A 17,160-nucleotide genomic window follows, 5' to 3' on the forward strand; every position below is an offset into this window, starting at 1 on the left:
GAGGACCGGAATCTCCCAGCAGATTAGTCTTTTATTCCCAAGTGCCTCCAACCATACATACTATCACTATACAGACTAAATTATATTTCCGAATAATTCCAAACTATTGGAATAAAATTTTTTTTTTTTCTGAAAGACCTTACTTAGCCTAGCTCAGGCTTGAGCGAGTCAGTTTTCACCCATGTCGCGTTTGGGAGTGTAGGTACATACAGCATCCAACAACTGGAAACAGAAGTGGATCAATAATAAAAATCAAATTAAATATTTTTCTGGAATTGGTTGGGAAAATTTTTATCTTTCCAGATTTTTTTTTTATTTTCGCGAAATTGATAATGGAATAGTGAAACAAAGGGATGTATCTCCTAGTCTAGACTGAGTAATTTAAGGTAAATAAATATATATAAAAAATGGCGCAAGCTTCGTGAATATAACATTCTTTCCGAATTACTGGTTGTCAAATAACAATTCTTGGCTTACTGTAATCAATAATTTGTGAACCTGGGGGTCGACTAGAAATTAATTATTTTTGTATGCAAAAGTATTATGATCATATTTTAAGATATAAAATCTCTCATCGAGATTGCTCCGTGGAAGGAATGAAATATTCATATTTGTAATACTATCTTTATTCTAAAACAAATTGATTAGACCTAAGAAAGCAGCCGATGCAGTAACATAGAAAGTGGAGATGACTTTTGCTTACAAAAACAAAGGATGAATACCTTTACTAGATAATTTACGCTTACATAAAGGACATTTGTGAGAACTAGCTATTGCTGCTTTAATACATTTCTCGCAAAAAACATGACCGCACAGCGTCGATGTGGGTTTTCGGCATGCATCAAGACATATTGCGCAGTTTATGTGGAATTCATTCCGGTTGGACTGTTGATGGGCGAATGGAATGTCTAGTCTTGAAATATTTGCTTTGGCGGTATCGCTAGGCGTGTCATTAATATTAACAACTTCGGTTGGAGCGTCATTAGTTTCCAGGAGGCGGGATCTTCTGCGGCGTTTGGATTGCTTGTCTAATGCAGTATCTGGTGTGCTTAAATCTATAACTACGTTTCTATTTGGAGGAGCTTGTTGACAGGAAACAAATATCACATCATCTTCCAAATCGGATGGCAACGTCCGGTTTGATGTACTTTGTTCTGGTTCAATAATAGCAGATTCGTGTTCCACTATATTGTCCTCGTCTAATCTAGGTGAAGGCTCGCGAAGCATCGCTATAGCTGAAATGAAATTGAGGTAATTATGATATCATTCGACTTGGATTTATAGCGAATTACGTAGATATATAGATGAAATGAAATTGTAACAAAATATTATGAAAAATCTCTTCCTAAAATCGGTATCGGCTTCGTGATGTGTCGAATTCTAAGATAATTAATTGACACGAGTAGTCTTACTGCGAATAAGTCGAGTGTCCATTATTCATTTTGTAGTTGTGTTTCTGCGGAAGTATGTTTGATGCAGGATGGAATCTTCGCTTAAATACGTGTGTCTAATGTTCACCCTGAGAGAGCTATTTTGCTGATAGGACGCCAGATATAAGTAACCCTCCTGAGAATATCGATGAGCATTGAGTCGCTACCAAACTGCTCTTTCCTCGGATGCTACGCAGGTCGTCGGCTAAATCTAGTTGACTGTGGAATCGTGAAAGCAGATCGATGAACGGAAGGGGTTGATCGCTCAAACTTTGATACCGTGCAAAACCCTGAGACTTTTCCCAGAGAGTGGAAAAAAGGATGATCGTTAAGATTCCAAAGTGTACGCATTTTGAGTGTGACACTTGATGAGGTATCTGCGTGATCCGCGCAGTCGCAAAGTTAAGAGCTAAAATAACCGTGGAACGTATCAAAGAACATCTTGAAAACTTGATCGACAGAAAGCAGACTGTTTTCCGCTCGGGATCCTCTGCATTGACCACATTAGCTCCCTATGGATAATTTTGAAACAATACGCGGAATTTAGATCTTCGCTTCACCTTTAAAAATAAAATCAAAATTATTCTAATTCTATTCTATTCTTTGGTCAAATGGCTTTGGATTCGGAAAAAGGAGTAAGTAGTGTTGAACTGAAGATAAACACCGGCAAAATCAGGATTCTCGGTTTAACGGGTTTTAGTTAGTTTAGTTAAATGGGGGGAGCCGCAGTTCCGAGAGCACTCAAGCCATTATTAGGCCCATTGTGCTATCCCCGTAAGCTGCCTATTCAATGGCTTCCCGCCTACGTTGTTCGCAGGCTTTAGCGAATCTCATTCTCAAGAGGCAGATTCTTCATTGAAGAAAACCTTGCCAAGGTGTCTTCGTCTGAAATCTGAGGATGCCGGGCAGCTGCATAAAAAGTGCAGGGCTGTCTCCTCCTCCTCCTCGCATTGGCTGCACACAGCCGAAACCACCACCCCAATATTTTCCATATGGTAGTTTAAGGGGCAGTGTCCCGTCAAAGTTTTCATATCCCACTTCTTAAGGGACAACAAAAATGCCGCTCTAGTGGCCTTAGGCTCCGGTTTAATGGGTAATTGCACTCTCCCTATCTGCAGCACATCGAAGGCGCCGATCAATTTATATATCTAGGAAGCGTGGTTTCTGCCGGCGGCGGCACCGAACATGATGTCGCTCGACGCATTAACAGTGCTAAATCTGACTTCGCTGTCTGGTCTGAGATCTGAAACACCAAGATTAAGTGGAGATTGCTCTGTGCCATTGTTCTATATGGGAGGAGCACATGGAAATTGACCACTACTGCCAAACAAAGAAATTCATCGATGCACTCTGTTTTCCGTGGACGATGTGATCTGAAGGCGAAAGTGGCAACGGAAAGGTCACACATTAAGAGGTGCGACAATACCATTACTGCATCATCCGCTTTTTTCTGGGGAAGTAGGTTATTCGTGTAAGGAAATATTCCGACATATGAAATGCATAAAACCTTTCATAGCTAAGCACCCAAGTTCCCGGTTTCCGACTTGTGTAATGCCTCGCGTCTTCTCCGCTCGTGATTATTATACTGATTTGACTCAGGCACTTATTCGCAGCTGAGTCAACTGATCCAACTATCAATTATCCGACATCTAATCACGATACAAATACTTTTGCAACGAGTGATGTGATGGACTGGATGGACTGCATTAGCTTTTACGATTTTACGGAAATTTTTATCTATCGGTAGAGGAACGGTACCAGTTCAAATTTTCGGTTATTTTGTCATATAGCAAAACACGATGGGCAGAATCGGTTGACGAAGGAGCGGATTACTGTTCGGATTTCGAAATTGCGGGACGCGATCGATAGATCGAGATGATTGGAGGAAGGCCATCCTGAAGGCTAAGGCCCGAAAGAAGCTGTAGAGCCTCGACAACGACGATGATTGGTTCATTATGGGACTATAAACGTCGAGTTTTTTTTAAAGGGGTTGCCTTTTTTCATGTGCGCAGGTACGTTGCAATGATAGGTGGTTTCCACTAAATAATACGTCAGCCCCTTAACCTCGCTGCTCGAAACCCAGTTGTCATGTATGTTTGTGTTCGTCTTGATGCTGTTAGTTTATCACTGATGATAGTGAACCTGAAGCACAATTTGATTATGTGGATGGTAAGAAACTGTAGCCGTTTTCGGTCCTCCTTTAATTTTTGAACTCAAAAAAAGGAGTCCGTGGACCATAAAGAAATGGGGGCAAGCTGCTCTCAATTTGATCCAGTTCTCAATCCTTAAACAAAAATTTTCTAACTCCGGCCAGTTTTTGGTCCAAATTGTGGGCGAATTTACGTTGGATATAATTTGCACTCTTGTCGTGTTTTGCAAATTATAAAATGGAGGGTACAACACCTGCGAGCCGCTTCGGTCACGCTGCTCCTGGGGCAGAGATGAGGCAGCGTCTTATGAATAGCCTCTGCCCTTACATGAAATCTAGCCGTGTTCGTCCCTCTTTAAATACCCAAAGCCCTCCCAACTAAGTGTCGAACAGGGACTGACCTCATGGCTATCGCGAATGGACTATGATTGGTTACTTGAATATGCGCACGCTACTCAACATCGGTAGCGAGTGTCCTCAGAATGATTCCTTCCTCCAACATGAACGGGAATACCAACGATATAAGCTAGATATTCTGGGCCTAAGGGGAGTAAGTTGGTGGGTGCTCCTCTTCTTCTTGCGGCAATGTGCTTTTGTACTCGTGAAAGCCAAGTAGTAGCAGACGCAAATCCGGTGTCGGGGTCGACCACGTCCCGAAGAGCATTATAAAACCTGGCTGTCTGCAGAAACGAACTGATGTACGGGGGGTTGAAGGCTCTATTGACCGCTGTGAGTGAGGGCGGGCGTGAGCCGCTCGAACTCCGATACCGAGCGAAATCTGGTGAAGTTTAACGTAGTATGCGCCATATATTGCCAAACAAAATATGCGTATGTATATACAAATTAAAGACATAAAGACATAAAATTGATCTAACGCATATTTACGCATTTCAACTTTATTCGGTGCACGAAAGTATACATACATAGACGTCCATCTTATTGGAATTTTAATATTTCACCCGAATGTCAATTATTCTCGTTAATTATAACGTCAACATCTTATTTGCATGGTTTTGATGCAACAAATTCGCACGAAATTGAAAAGTTTGATACAAATAGCTGGATTTTTATGAAACTTAGCAAGCAAATGCGAGACATTGTCGTCTATAATTTCTAAAATCTATTAATAAACTATTAGTAAGTTCATTTGAGCAGATATCCGAATGGAACATATTCTGAGGCCTAGATTTTTGGGTTGAGTTGTTACCGAAAATGAGTCCTGTCTCACTTTAAGGGCGTACATTTCGACTCCTTACTCGCGCAGTACCTTACTCGGAAAGTACTAATTGGTAATCAAAGGGTAGTTACGGCGAAATGTCGATTAGTACCCACGATGGGCCATAAAACCTGGGAAATGCCTGCTGAACCAACACCAACAGCTCTACTATTGTAACCTATCTTCACCTCCATATGGTGACCGCTGGGAGCTCTTTCTTAACGAAAAGCTGCAGACAAAGGATGAAGGAGAATTCCGCGCGCCTAAAAACGGGACAAATTGTACCAACTGGTCCTCCAGGTTGGGGGTTGGGTAGGGTTGACAACCCTACACGGAAAACCGAACCGAACGAAGCCACAACAGGAGCCTCGCACTAGACTGACAATACAACGATGAACCCGGCAACGACAACGGAATAACGATTTGCGCATTTTCCCAAGGAACGTGCACTCCCTGTACAGAGATTGAGCTTCCAAGCAGCTAGCCGATACTCTTTCCCATTATAGGGCTGATATAACATAGTCACTACACCATATATTACAGTGGCCACCCAGGAAACCATGTGGTTTCTTAGTGGGCCAAATGAAACTTGCTGTTATCGGCTTTAAAAAATAGGAGATCGCAACTTTTAGACCGTTGATAATTTCTCCTATCGAGGGTCGAAAATGACAACCGATAGCAACTATGACGATGAAATCCGCGTACGGTTGTTGGAACCCAACAGAGCTTATTTCAGCTTACAAAGCTCTTACTGTACAAGACAATGATCTCTCGGAGACTTAGGTTCTTCGCAAGAATTCTTGGCTGCATTCGAAAGAAGAATCCGCCGAAGAATTTTCCGCCCCCTACATGAGGATGGACGATTGTTGCGCCGTTGATGATGACGAAAGTACTAATCGAGACCGTTCTTTTGATACCCTACATTACTATATTCGGTGAAAAAATATTTAAATCCCCCTTTGCATGTATCACCCCCCTTTAAACTTCATGTAAATTTATGTCAGTCACTGTATGCGCGGGATTTCATAGTTCTCATATGCCCACCAAATTTCGTTCGGATCGGCTTAGCCATTTTGGAGAAAAGTGCATGTGACAGATGGACAGACAGCGAATCGATTTTAATAAGATTTTGTTTTACACAATACCTTAAAAGGGCACCCGTTTTGAGGGCGACAATTGAAGAGTATTTCTGTGCTCTTTGTCGTCCAAAGATAATAGCTAAAATTCCGGAACGCATAAAAGATCATCTCGAAAGCGTGATCGATAGAGAGCAGATTGGTTTCCGCTCTGGATCCTTTTGCATTGATCACATCAAGACTCCACGGATCATTTTGGAACAGTGCGCGGAGTTTAGATTTTCACTTCACCTGCTCTTCATCGACTTCGTGAAATCTTTCGATAGCGGGAACAAGGAGTGTATCTAGCGGGCTTTACGCAGGTGGGTATTCCGGAGAAACTAAAAGCCATTATCAGAGCAACATATGATGGAACGAAGAGTAACCCGTATGAGAATATCGAGGAGCTTTAGGCAGTCATAAAAAAATATTTTTTTCTTGGGGGCTACGCAGGCTGTCGCACGTTCTGTGCTGAGGTAAAATCTTAGAGGAATTTGTGAACCAAAGCGAAGTTCACCATGGTTGCATCTTGTCACCGATATTATTTGCTCTTATTATCGGTGACGTATTTCATGTTGTCTTGTCCGAAGAACGTGGGGGAGTTCAGTTGACTATGACATCGTTCCTTAAACACTACGCTGATGATATGTATTCGTTCTCTCACTGGGCCATGGACCTTGTCCAAATAGTTTATAGTTGGTCAAAGTCGCCTCTTTACCATCCAATTCCTACTCCTTAGGAGATAAAATGTCAGTATCACGTTGAATTCAATGTTAGGTATATTGAACGCATGTAGACTATGAGTTAATATTTAAATGGAACCATATATTCTTAAATAAAAAAACCGGCAAAACCTTTCATATGTGAAGCGTTGAGCTTCCGATTTTCGACTTGTTTATACTTGTTATAATCAACATTAGAGTTTTGAAATTGCACACAGGCAGCAAATACAACGCAATACAATTTGCGCTGAATTTAACAGTGGGCGCTGGAGCTTAAATATCACTGCATTCTGGGTGTAAATTTAAAGTGTGCGCAAAAGCCTACTACAATTGTCGTATATTTATAGTGCAACTTCTAGGAAAACTGCTGATGACAAACCATGACTTATAAATCAATAAAAGGTCTAGGTTAATAGTAAGAATCGCTTGAATCTATCTTTCGCAATAGCTCGGTTTTGGAGTGCTTACTCATCACTGTTACAGTTCTCTAATTCTGTAAAAGTTCTGCGCGCGAATTTTACGACCATTTTGAGAACAAAGAACAGAGATTACAGTGACACCTTTGGCGATTAATATATAATTGGATTTTAGCAACTTCATTTAAGGTGAAGTAAATCGAATATTCCCCATTTTTATCAAGTTATGATCACTGTCAATGCAACTAGATATAATTTAGTCGAATTTGAAGTCTTACCGTCCATAAACAGTTGCCACTTTCTCGAAAACATTGGGACTCAGAGAAATTTAAATCAATATATCACCAAACTTTTTAACTTTATTTCAAGTAATTTGGTTTCGTTATTAAAATTACGTATTTATATTTATATCATTTGAACCCACAATTATTCAGATTATACTGTTTCTCCAGTCAAATGAATTCAAACAAAGGTTTAAACCGTAAATTTTCGTCAATGACAAATTTAAAATTTTCTGTCCACATTCAGGGAGGGGTAATGACTGAACATTTATTACAGTTATTGTTGTTATTAACAGACGTGTTAGGTTAACCGAAATTCACTTTAATTTCTTATAATTGAATGCATTCGCAAACGAAATATTGACATAGCGCAACCAACTGTTCGAAATTTGTTATTCTGATTGTTTACTGATTTTGCTTATCTATTCGGTTATGATTCACAAGCATGTCTTATGCTGATAAACTTTCTAAAATAATTTCGCGCGGACAGATAATGGGTTGTGAAGTTGTGGTTGTTTATATTGCTTTCATTTTATGTATCATAGTATAGATGATTATTCTTCCTAGGAAAATTAAGAATAATCAAATTAACAAAAATTCACAGCATTATTCAATGATATATTCAGCTAATCTACACTAATGTAAGGCTAACTATGTATTATAAACATTCGTGGGTTGACATTACTTTCAGTGATTAGTTCAATTTGATAAAAAAACATTGCATTATCTGGAATATAAAAATTTTTGGGTTATAAAGAACCTCTTATGAACTGATAATCGAGGCTAATTAAAGCGATAAAAAGCTCATCTCCCTCTTGTAAGATAGTTGGGATCTTTTGATCGCCTGTTTGATCTAGATTAATTTGAAGGGATGCGTCCGATTCTTTCGATATTGAAGAATATGGAAATGTCAAACTGTTCGTGCATAATATTTTCAGTAATTTGAATAGTAGCTAAATCCGTACATCTAGCTCGACGAGTTGGGGTGAAGCATGCACTCAAAGACTTCTCTGCCTGTCGTAGAAGGCGAATAAAAAGAATAGAAATGTGTGGGCTAGCAATCTGCAAATTTTTACACTTTATTGCTAATGACAACAACACATCGGGTAGGGACTGAGTTCCCGCTATCGAAAATGGTTTATGATTGGCTTCTGGAATGTGGGCACACTCCTCGCATCGTAAGGCCTGAGAATGCTCGCTTTTTGCAACTCTGCGATATAAGTTGAGCATTCTAGGCTTTAGCGAAGTAAGATAGTGGGACTCTGGAGAGTACTCGTTACATTCTTACTGCCCTTACGGCATGGACGGTGCTTTTGTACTCTAGAAAGGGGTAGTAGACGTGAATCCGGTGTCGGGTGCGCAAGGTGCGCTCCCTTGACCTAGCAGCCGGTTTCTGGCAGGATGTTGATTATAAGATCCTGATTCAAGTTAAGAAACATCACAATTGTACAGTGCTATGCACTAAGGGAGATTTCCGATATAGTGGGGAGGGGTGGTTTCTATGAGCAATTACACGCACTTCAGGACTGGCTTCCTAAAGGAGACATTGTGATCGTGTTGCATGATCTGAATGCCAAGGTGGGCTCTGACAACACCTTGCTCGGACATGTGATGGGAAAACACGGCCTTGGTGACCGTAAAGATAATGATGAGAGGTTTATGGATTCCAGTAGCCGCCACTATCTCCCTGTCATTAGTGGCACATTGTTCCAGCACAGAGCTTGTCACCGTATAAACAGTCAAATTGATTTAATTAGGACGCAAGTAAGAAGACAGACACTAACATCGGCCTCAAAAAGGATCAATATCTGATAGTTGCTTCAAAGCAAGCGACCGTTGCGTATTCCGGCCGGCAATTCTTGGATGGTGGAGAGCTGTGAACCTCCAATTTCAACATTGACCACTTATATCATCCAGCTGTTGCTGGACAGTGAGAAACGGACGGCAGGTACCCTGAACAACCCGTATCCGACGTGCATTGGGATTTGTCAAAAACTGCGGAACTACTGAGGCAATACACGCTGCGCGGTTACTCATGGAGAAACACCGTGAGAAGCATCGCCCTCTTTACATTTCATTTCTGGATCTAGAGAAAGCGTTTGACCGTGTGCCACACGAACTCATACAAAAGTCTGAACAAAAATCGTGATGATGCATCTATACGACATCAAGGCTCCGAAATACCCTCCATACCGATATCTGCTAAAATAAAGGTAATAATAGTATGTTAATATATTTTCAAAATTTACTTAGAACTCCCCTTGAGTTCATCCTAGGCCCGTAAAATATTATTAACAAAGTTACAGTAGGTCGAAGAGACAAAATGTCAGTACCACATCGAACTGAATATCGGGTACGTTCAACGTATACACACTATGAGCAGTGTATAAATGAAACCACTGTGTATACAAAAATTGCTAAATTGCGATACAGTCAATCAAAAGGACAAACCGCGAAGTATGTAGACGATCGGATGAATAATGGAGGAACGATATACGACGACGCAAAGAGAGAAGAATTTACAACTAAAGTCATCGACCATCACTGCCATTCAAACTAAAATAGCATCTATAGTATAGCAATGACAAGCGCCAAGGTGGTCAAAGGGCGAAACATGGAGCGTAAAACCTAGGAAACGACTGTTGAACCAACACTCTACTATCAAACCCAATCTCCGCCTTCACGTTGTGACCACAGGGAGCTCTTTCTTAACGAAAATCTGCAGACAGAAAATGATCAACGCGCCTCTTCCGCGTCTAAAAATGGGACAAATTGAACCAACTAGTCCTCCAGGTTGGGGGCTGGTTAGGGCAGACAACCCTACATGGAAAACAACTCGTTACGAAGCCAGAAAAGGGATTGACAACACAACGACGAACCCGGCAACGAAAACGGAATAACGATTTGCGTATTTCTCGTATTCTCATGGAACGTGCGTTCCCTGTACATAGAAGGAGCTGCCCACCAACTAGCTGATACACTGTCCCAATATAGGGCTGATGTAACAGCGTTGCATGAGATGCATTGGACAGGGACCCGTTTCCTAGAGAAGAGCCACTAAACCATATAGAGGCCATCCAGTAAACCACGTGCTCAGAGTAGGTTTTCTAGTCAGCAAAAAACTGAAACCTGCTGTTATCGGTTTTGAAAACATTACATAATATAGAAGGATACCTTCTACGAGGCAGTAGAATGAACTCTCGAACCTGTCCCAGGTATTCTTGGGGATTTTAAGCTGCACTGGTCGAGCTCTATCCTCTTAGTAACGACAAGGACCCGAACGTAGTGGGCAACACGGCTCCACCTGTCAGCACTACTCAGAATCTCTTCGACAATGTTGTCTGGAGAGAGATCCCCTGTGTTTAAATAGAGCTGCTGATAAAACCCAAAGTGTGATGGGCGTCGTCCACAACTCCATTGCAAAACACACAATCTGGAGATCGCGCCTTTCCAATCTTGTGCAGGTAAGATTGAAAACCTCTAAATCTCTAAAAATTGGGTAAGGAAATAATGACTCTCACCATGCTTCCGATTTAGCTACGCACCTAAGTTGCCGATGAGCCGCGCAGTTCATCTGCCTCTAGTTTCATTTTGCCAAGAGAGCGCAGTTCATCTGCCTCTAGTTTCATTTTGTCAAGAGAGCTGCCACTCGTCTAGAGTGCGTTACCGTTCTTCACGAGCAATAACCTTTCTTGACTCATCTCCCTTGCGCTTGTATATGGCTTGACGCTCCTTAGCAAGAAGGGCAACGGGGATCACTCCTGCGATCACCATCACCGCCGATTCAGAGACAGTGTGGTACGCAGATGCCACCCGCAAAGCTCCCCGTCTCTGTCCTAGCGCGAGACGTTTACGATATATCTCCTTGCCAAGAGCGTCAGCCCGTACCTCTGTTCTGTAGAGCAGGACAGACTGCGTTGAACTCATCAGAAGACGTCGCCTGCTAGACGTAGGACCCCCAATGTTTGCCATTAGCCTACTTAACGCCGAAACTCCAGCTGCAGCCTTGCTCGTTGCTGCTTTGATTTGCTCAAAAAAATCTGTTAGTCAAAAGTCGGCCCGAGGTACTTTACCGCTGGTTTTGACTCGATTATCGATTCGCCGAACGATATAGGACGCAGTTAGAATTCTCTTTTTAGTCAGGACGACTGCTTGGATTTTTTCAACTGCAAGGTTGAAACCATGAGCAGTCATCCATCCGCGTACCCGTCGCATCAATATGCCGAGTCTGCTCTGCGCCTGTTCGACAGTGCGTCCAGCAACAAGCACCGCGACATCATCTACTTAACCGACCAGGCGCGATTCTTCTGGCATGGCGAGTTTAAGTAGACTATCATAGATAGCGTTCCAGAGATCCCGCCCTAGGATGGATTCCTATGCTACCCCTGACGTGACCTCCAATCTCCTCTGACCGTCCAGTGTTTCATAGTGCCGGGAGCGGTTCCTCAAATAGTCCCTCAATAGCCGTAAGAGATAGTTCGGCACGTGGAAAGTATTGTCTAGTGTGCCTAGAATGTCTTTCCATCTTACGGAATTAAAGGCGTTTCTGACGTCAAGCGTTAAGAGGAGCAACACCCGTCAAGTTCGGCGGTTATGTGCCTCCGCTCGTCAAACAACATCCACGACTTGCATAACAGCATCAACTGTGGATCTCTCTGCTGTAAAACCAAACTGTCGGTTAGGTAAATTTCCGGGAGCGCATATCACTTCAGCGAGTCTACTTCTGATGAACTTTTTGTACACTTTTCCAGCAGTGTCAAGCATGCATAGTGGGCGGTATGAAAACGGCAATCGGGGTCGCCTTTCCCTTTGTGGATCAGCGCAGGCCTCGCCACCACCCAACGAGCAGGGAAAGTGCCTTCTTTCAGGCAAGCGTTGAATGCGCCGAGCAGTAGGTCTGGCCGGTGTTGTAATACCAGTTTGTATACCTCTGCTGGAATACCATCGGGTCCTGGCAATCTTCTTCTTCTTGCTTTTCATAGAGAGGAATCCCTGTTCCAACTCTTTTAAAGGAGAAAGTGGACATTCCTCTGCGCTCTCCGCGTCGACGTCATCATCCCATACGGGGTGCGCAGGGAATAGTGCTCTTACAATGCGGTCTACGTGCTCGGCCTTAAGTGAACAGAGTTTTCGCAGAGCCCCGATGTTTCGAGTTACCAGTTTTTAACCGAGTTCTCATGGGTCTCCATTCCCCTCGTCGACCAGATGCTGCCAGCAGCGTACTTTGTTCTTGTTTATTGCGCTGCGGAGTCTCCTTTTGCCAGATTTGTACTCCGTCATAATGGTACATGACTTCTCCCGGTCGCTTAGACGTTGTGTTAAGCGGCGGAGCCTGTCACACTCCTTCCGGAGCCCTGCGATCTCCCCCAACACATAGAAGATTTGCCATGTCTCGATGCCCCCCTGGAGGCTACGCAGGGGGTCGTTATCAGGTTCATAACTGAATTTACGACAGTGTCGGTTATAGTGCCACCACCCCCAGGAATACCCTCCATCGCGGCCCGTCCTGTTCCAAGAGTTTCGACAAACCTCCCGGTGTTGACTTTCGCGAGGTTCCATGCACAGAAAGAGCGCCAGGGTGGCGGCGCACACCGAGAGTTTGTGTCCACCACTTCGAAGATAATGTATTGATGGTCGCTTGCCGAGAAGTCTTCCAGATCTCGCCACCCGTCCACCAGCGACACCAGTGATTTTGACGACCAACGTTGGCTTCTCCAAACGGGACCACTTTCAACCAAATTAACCACGTGCTCATCGAACGCCGCTCAGCCTTGATGAATATCAGAACGTATAGAGTCACTGTCTCGTTGGCATGGTGCTTAGGGCTAAAAAAAACACCACCTAGAATGCCCTCCGACAATTAGGTGAGAGCTAACACTAAAGCCATTCCCAGCACAACCCTGCGTAACACCTATAACGGAAATGGAGAAGCGACTTCGTAGACGAACTCGAAAAGTACAGGTAGCAACCGCACCAGGCGCGCAAGTTTTACCAACAAGTCAGCAGGATGAAGCCTTACACACCTCGATGCTCATCCTACCGAGACAAAGAGGGAAATCTAATTTCCGAAAGAATGTGCATATTCGAGCGATGGATTGAGTGTTTTGATGAATTGCTCAACAACCAGAATATCGGCGAGTTGGAGGTCTCGCCAACTGAAAACAACGAACAAATACTACCACCGCCAAGCATAGAAGAAACAGGGCTTGCAATTCATTGGCTTAAAAATCATAAGTCGTCAGGAGCCGATGAAATTACAGCCGAATTGGTTAAATATGGAGGCGACCAATTATACCAAGCGGTTCATCAACTTATACTCAAGGTGTGGGACAGCAAATCAATGCCTGACGACTGGCAACGAGGCATTATCTGTCCCATACATAAAAGGGAGATATCACATTGGTGAGTAGCATCTATAAGATATTCTCCGTTGTCTTGCTAGGCCTGATAGCCCCTTACGCCTAAAACATCATTGGTCCATATCAAAGAGGCTTCACTCCAGGCAAATCAGCAGCAGATCAGATTTGCTCTCTGCGGCAAGCGATGGAAAAAATGTTGGAATATACCATCGACTTTAAGGCCTATGGGAGCATAGCCAGAACAAAACTATACACGGCCATGAGAGAATTCGATATTCCGACGAAATTGATAAGATTGACTATGCTGACCCTGACCAATAAGTGAAGCCACAAGAAGGCAGCAGGATCGCTCTCGAGACCATTCGCCATCAACAACGGTCTAGGAGAAGGGGATGCCTTATCATGCGTCCTCTTTAACCTGACCCTGGAATCCATGATTCTGGGGTAAATGCAAGGGGTACGATCCTCTGTAAGTCCACCCAATTATTAGCATACGCTGACGATATCGACATCATGGAAAGAACGACGCGAGACGTACAAACTGCTTTCATCCAGATCGAGCAGGCCGAGATTGGCACGAGGTCTTGGGCTGAACTTCAGCGAAGACAAGACTAAATATATGGTAGCAACGTTAGCATCAAAAACCAATCAATCAACATCAAACCGCACTGGTCAAACGAGAAGAATGAAGATAGGAGACTACAACTTTGAGACAATTGATAATTTGTCCTACCTAAGGTCGAAAATCACAAGCGATAACAGCTACGACGATGAAATCCGCGCGCAGTTGTTAGCAGCCAACAGGGCCTATTTTAGCTTACAAAAGGTGTTCCTCTCGAAACGTCTCATCATAGAGTCAAAGGTCTTACTGCACAAGACAATGATCTCGCTAGTCCTCATGTATTCCTCGGAGACTTGGGTTCTTAGCAAAAAGAATTGAGAACTCTTGGCCGCGTTCAAGAGAAGAATCCTCCGAAGAATTTTTGGCCCTCTATATGAGGATGGACGATTCCGTAGTCTACATAACGACGAAATCTATGAGCGATACCATGACCGTCCGGTTGTGGATAAAATCCGGCTCAATAGGTTACGGTGGGCGGGTCACTTAATCCGTATGGATGAGGATGATCCAGCCCGGAAAGACTATAAGGGCAATATCTCTGGAAGAAAAAGAAGACGAGGCAGACCCTGCCTGAGATGGAGCGATAGCGTAGGTCAGGACACCAGACAGCTTTTAGGGATATCGAATTGCGTTACTTCGGCACAAAACCGGAATGTCTGGAGGGTCTTATTAAGGTAGGCCTAGACCGGGTACCGGTTGTTGCGCTGTTGATGAAGCGCCAAAAGAATGCTAGATTGCTAATGTCATGTGTCATTTGTGCTTCTGTTTTAGAGCTGTGATCTGTTCATTGAAATTTCGAGTCGAAATATCAAACCAAAGATATATCGCATGCAAAAAATTGATGTAAAAAACAGCGATATATTAGAAGAAAAGTCGATGTTTCAAAACATCGATATTGATGTCGCACCCATCACGATTGCAATGTCGTCTTAGGAGGCCTGTCCTGCACGAACACTCCTCTTCTGCACTGGAAGTGTCGGTAGGTGCGTAGCATTGTACCATACCTCACTAAGGATCGGGATCTCGGAGTAAATATTCTAACTGATATTGGTTCCCAGGATATGAGGGTGTACCTAGCGGATGCAGTACGTATTAATATCACATTGGATTCACGCAACAAGAAGAGGAGTGTTCACCAGAGTTCCACCATTTTGCCTCGTTTAACACTAGAATGCCCCCTTCTATCACTAAAGTTGTAACAAGTTGGGCATTTTGGTGCATGGAGCATGGTTCCAATGCATGGCCTGTAATGAAATTGCCTCCTTTTCTCAATGTCCATCTACGAAAGCATGAATGAACGACCGCAGTTAGTTTTTCGGTCTGTCGAGAGGATACGCGAATCTACAAGCTACGATCGTAGTTTGAATGCTAGTTGCCTTTGCAATTTTTCTACCAAAACCTGGGCAAAGAGAAGCCATGTTATTCTGAATCTCCATAATCCAGATATTGAGGTAGACTTTCAACTCCGTTGGATTGGGTTATGCTGTCAATTTACGCACAATTGGCACAGTACCTTGCTCCCGAATGCTGTCCAGATTCTGGGATCGCCTGTTTTGAATGCGCTGTCGATTCTCTTCAATGATAGCCTCGGCTCGGCTTATCAGATCCGCCACATCGTCCAAGCTATCATCGTCGAAAAACTCACTTTTAATCGCCTGTGGACGAATGTCACCAGTGTTATCACATATACTGAAAATATCCTTGCAAACTTCACTTACAGGACATGAAGACATCACTCGAGTATTTTGTAGAAAATTACGCAGGATAAGGACTTCGGGGGAATTGCATGCACTACAACAAAACAAACTGTCCAGCCGTCTCTTGAAGTACTAGCGTTCATGTCATATCTGAATCTGACAGGTTGTTGAGCTGCTCAGTATTTAAAAGGGAATGTACCTTCGACAATATTGTAAAAACGCATTCTAATAGATGTCGCCCCATCGTGCTAATACTTACTTTATCTTAGACACCGCATAAAGTGCATACTGGTATGAACGCGTCTTAGGGACACATAAAAACAATCAAATAACATCATTTTCTGCAGAGGTAGCGATTAAAATTTCAACAATCACGTAATGATGGTGGGGAAGGAAAACAGACGGCTACTCATCACTCGTTACCCAGTTAAGTTTGACGATTTCTGAGCTTTTCTTTATAGTGACTGTAGCGCTCGGAAAGATGACGGTTTGCACCAGATGCATATGAAGAGTATAAAGCGTTTCGCACAATATTTTTGAAATTCTTTGGAACTGTCTTTTTTGAAAATCCTAGAATGGTTTACGGTGAAAATTATGCAAATCTGGTGCCCCTCACCCCTGCCTCAACCAAACTGCGTAATAATAATAATATGGCGCGCGTGTAGCGTGCAAGGAACCCATGCTCGAGTTGGTGATCTGAAGGATGCTCTGCTGTCCGAATTCCTGCGACAAGTAAAGCTGGTACTGAAATCTCATCTCTCGGGGAAGAATAAAATAAACGCATTGAATGTATTTGCTATCCCTTCACTGGCTTATGCATTCGCAATATTGCCGTGGATGAAAACCGATTTGGAAAATGTCCAACGGCGTATACGGACAACTATGTCCAAATTCCGAAGGCATCATCCAAACTGCCATAGAGCAGATGAACCTGCCTCGTAACATCGGAGGGAGGGGCGTGGTCGACTCGCTGCGCTGCGCTTAATTTTACAGTAAAAAGCAGACGAGTCCCTTGTATGCGGCTGTCTGTAAGGTAAAGTGTGGACTGATCCCACTTAACTTGAAGGACCGATCTTTCAATCCTCTGAGTGGGGTGAACTCGGATCAAGAGCGGATCGATGAATGGAAGCCGAAGGCAATGCACGGTAAACAC

General features: G+C 43.2%; 1 protein-coding gene across 2 annotated transcripts; it reads right to left on the bottom strand.

Moving 5' to 3' along the window:
* Positions 1 to 257: 257 nt before the first annotated feature.
* Positions 258 to 16,378, bottom strand: LOC119652886 (E3 ubiquitin-protein ligase RNF4-like). Of its 2 annotated transcripts, XM_038057252.1 has the most exons (3): positions 16,029 to 16,378; positions 15,824 to 15,965; positions 258 to 1,235 (listed from the first exon to the last, which is right to left on the bottom strand). In XM_038057252.1, the coding sequence occupies exons 1-3, from the start codon at positions 16,041 to 16,043 to the stop codon at positions 700 to 702; spliced, it is 693 nt and encodes a 230-aa protein (XP_037913180.1). In that variant the 5' UTR covers positions 16,044 to 16,378; the 3' UTR covers positions 258 to 699. The 2 variants fall into 2 exon arrangements, with proteins under 2 accessions (XP_037913180.1, XP_037913181.1); XM_038057253.1 differs by lacking the exons at positions 15,824 to 15,965; positions 16,029 to 16,378 and adding an exon at positions 7,327 to 7,740.
* Positions 16,379 to 17,160: the final 782 nt, after the last annotated feature.

The sequence above is a fragment of the Hermetia illucens genome, chromosome 3 (assembly GCF_905115235.1).
Source record: "Hermetia illucens chromosome 3, iHerIll2.2.curated.20191125, whole genome shotgun sequence".
Classification (NCBI taxonomy): domain Eukaryota; kingdom Metazoa; phylum Arthropoda; class Insecta; order Diptera; family Stratiomyidae; genus Hermetia; species Hermetia illucens.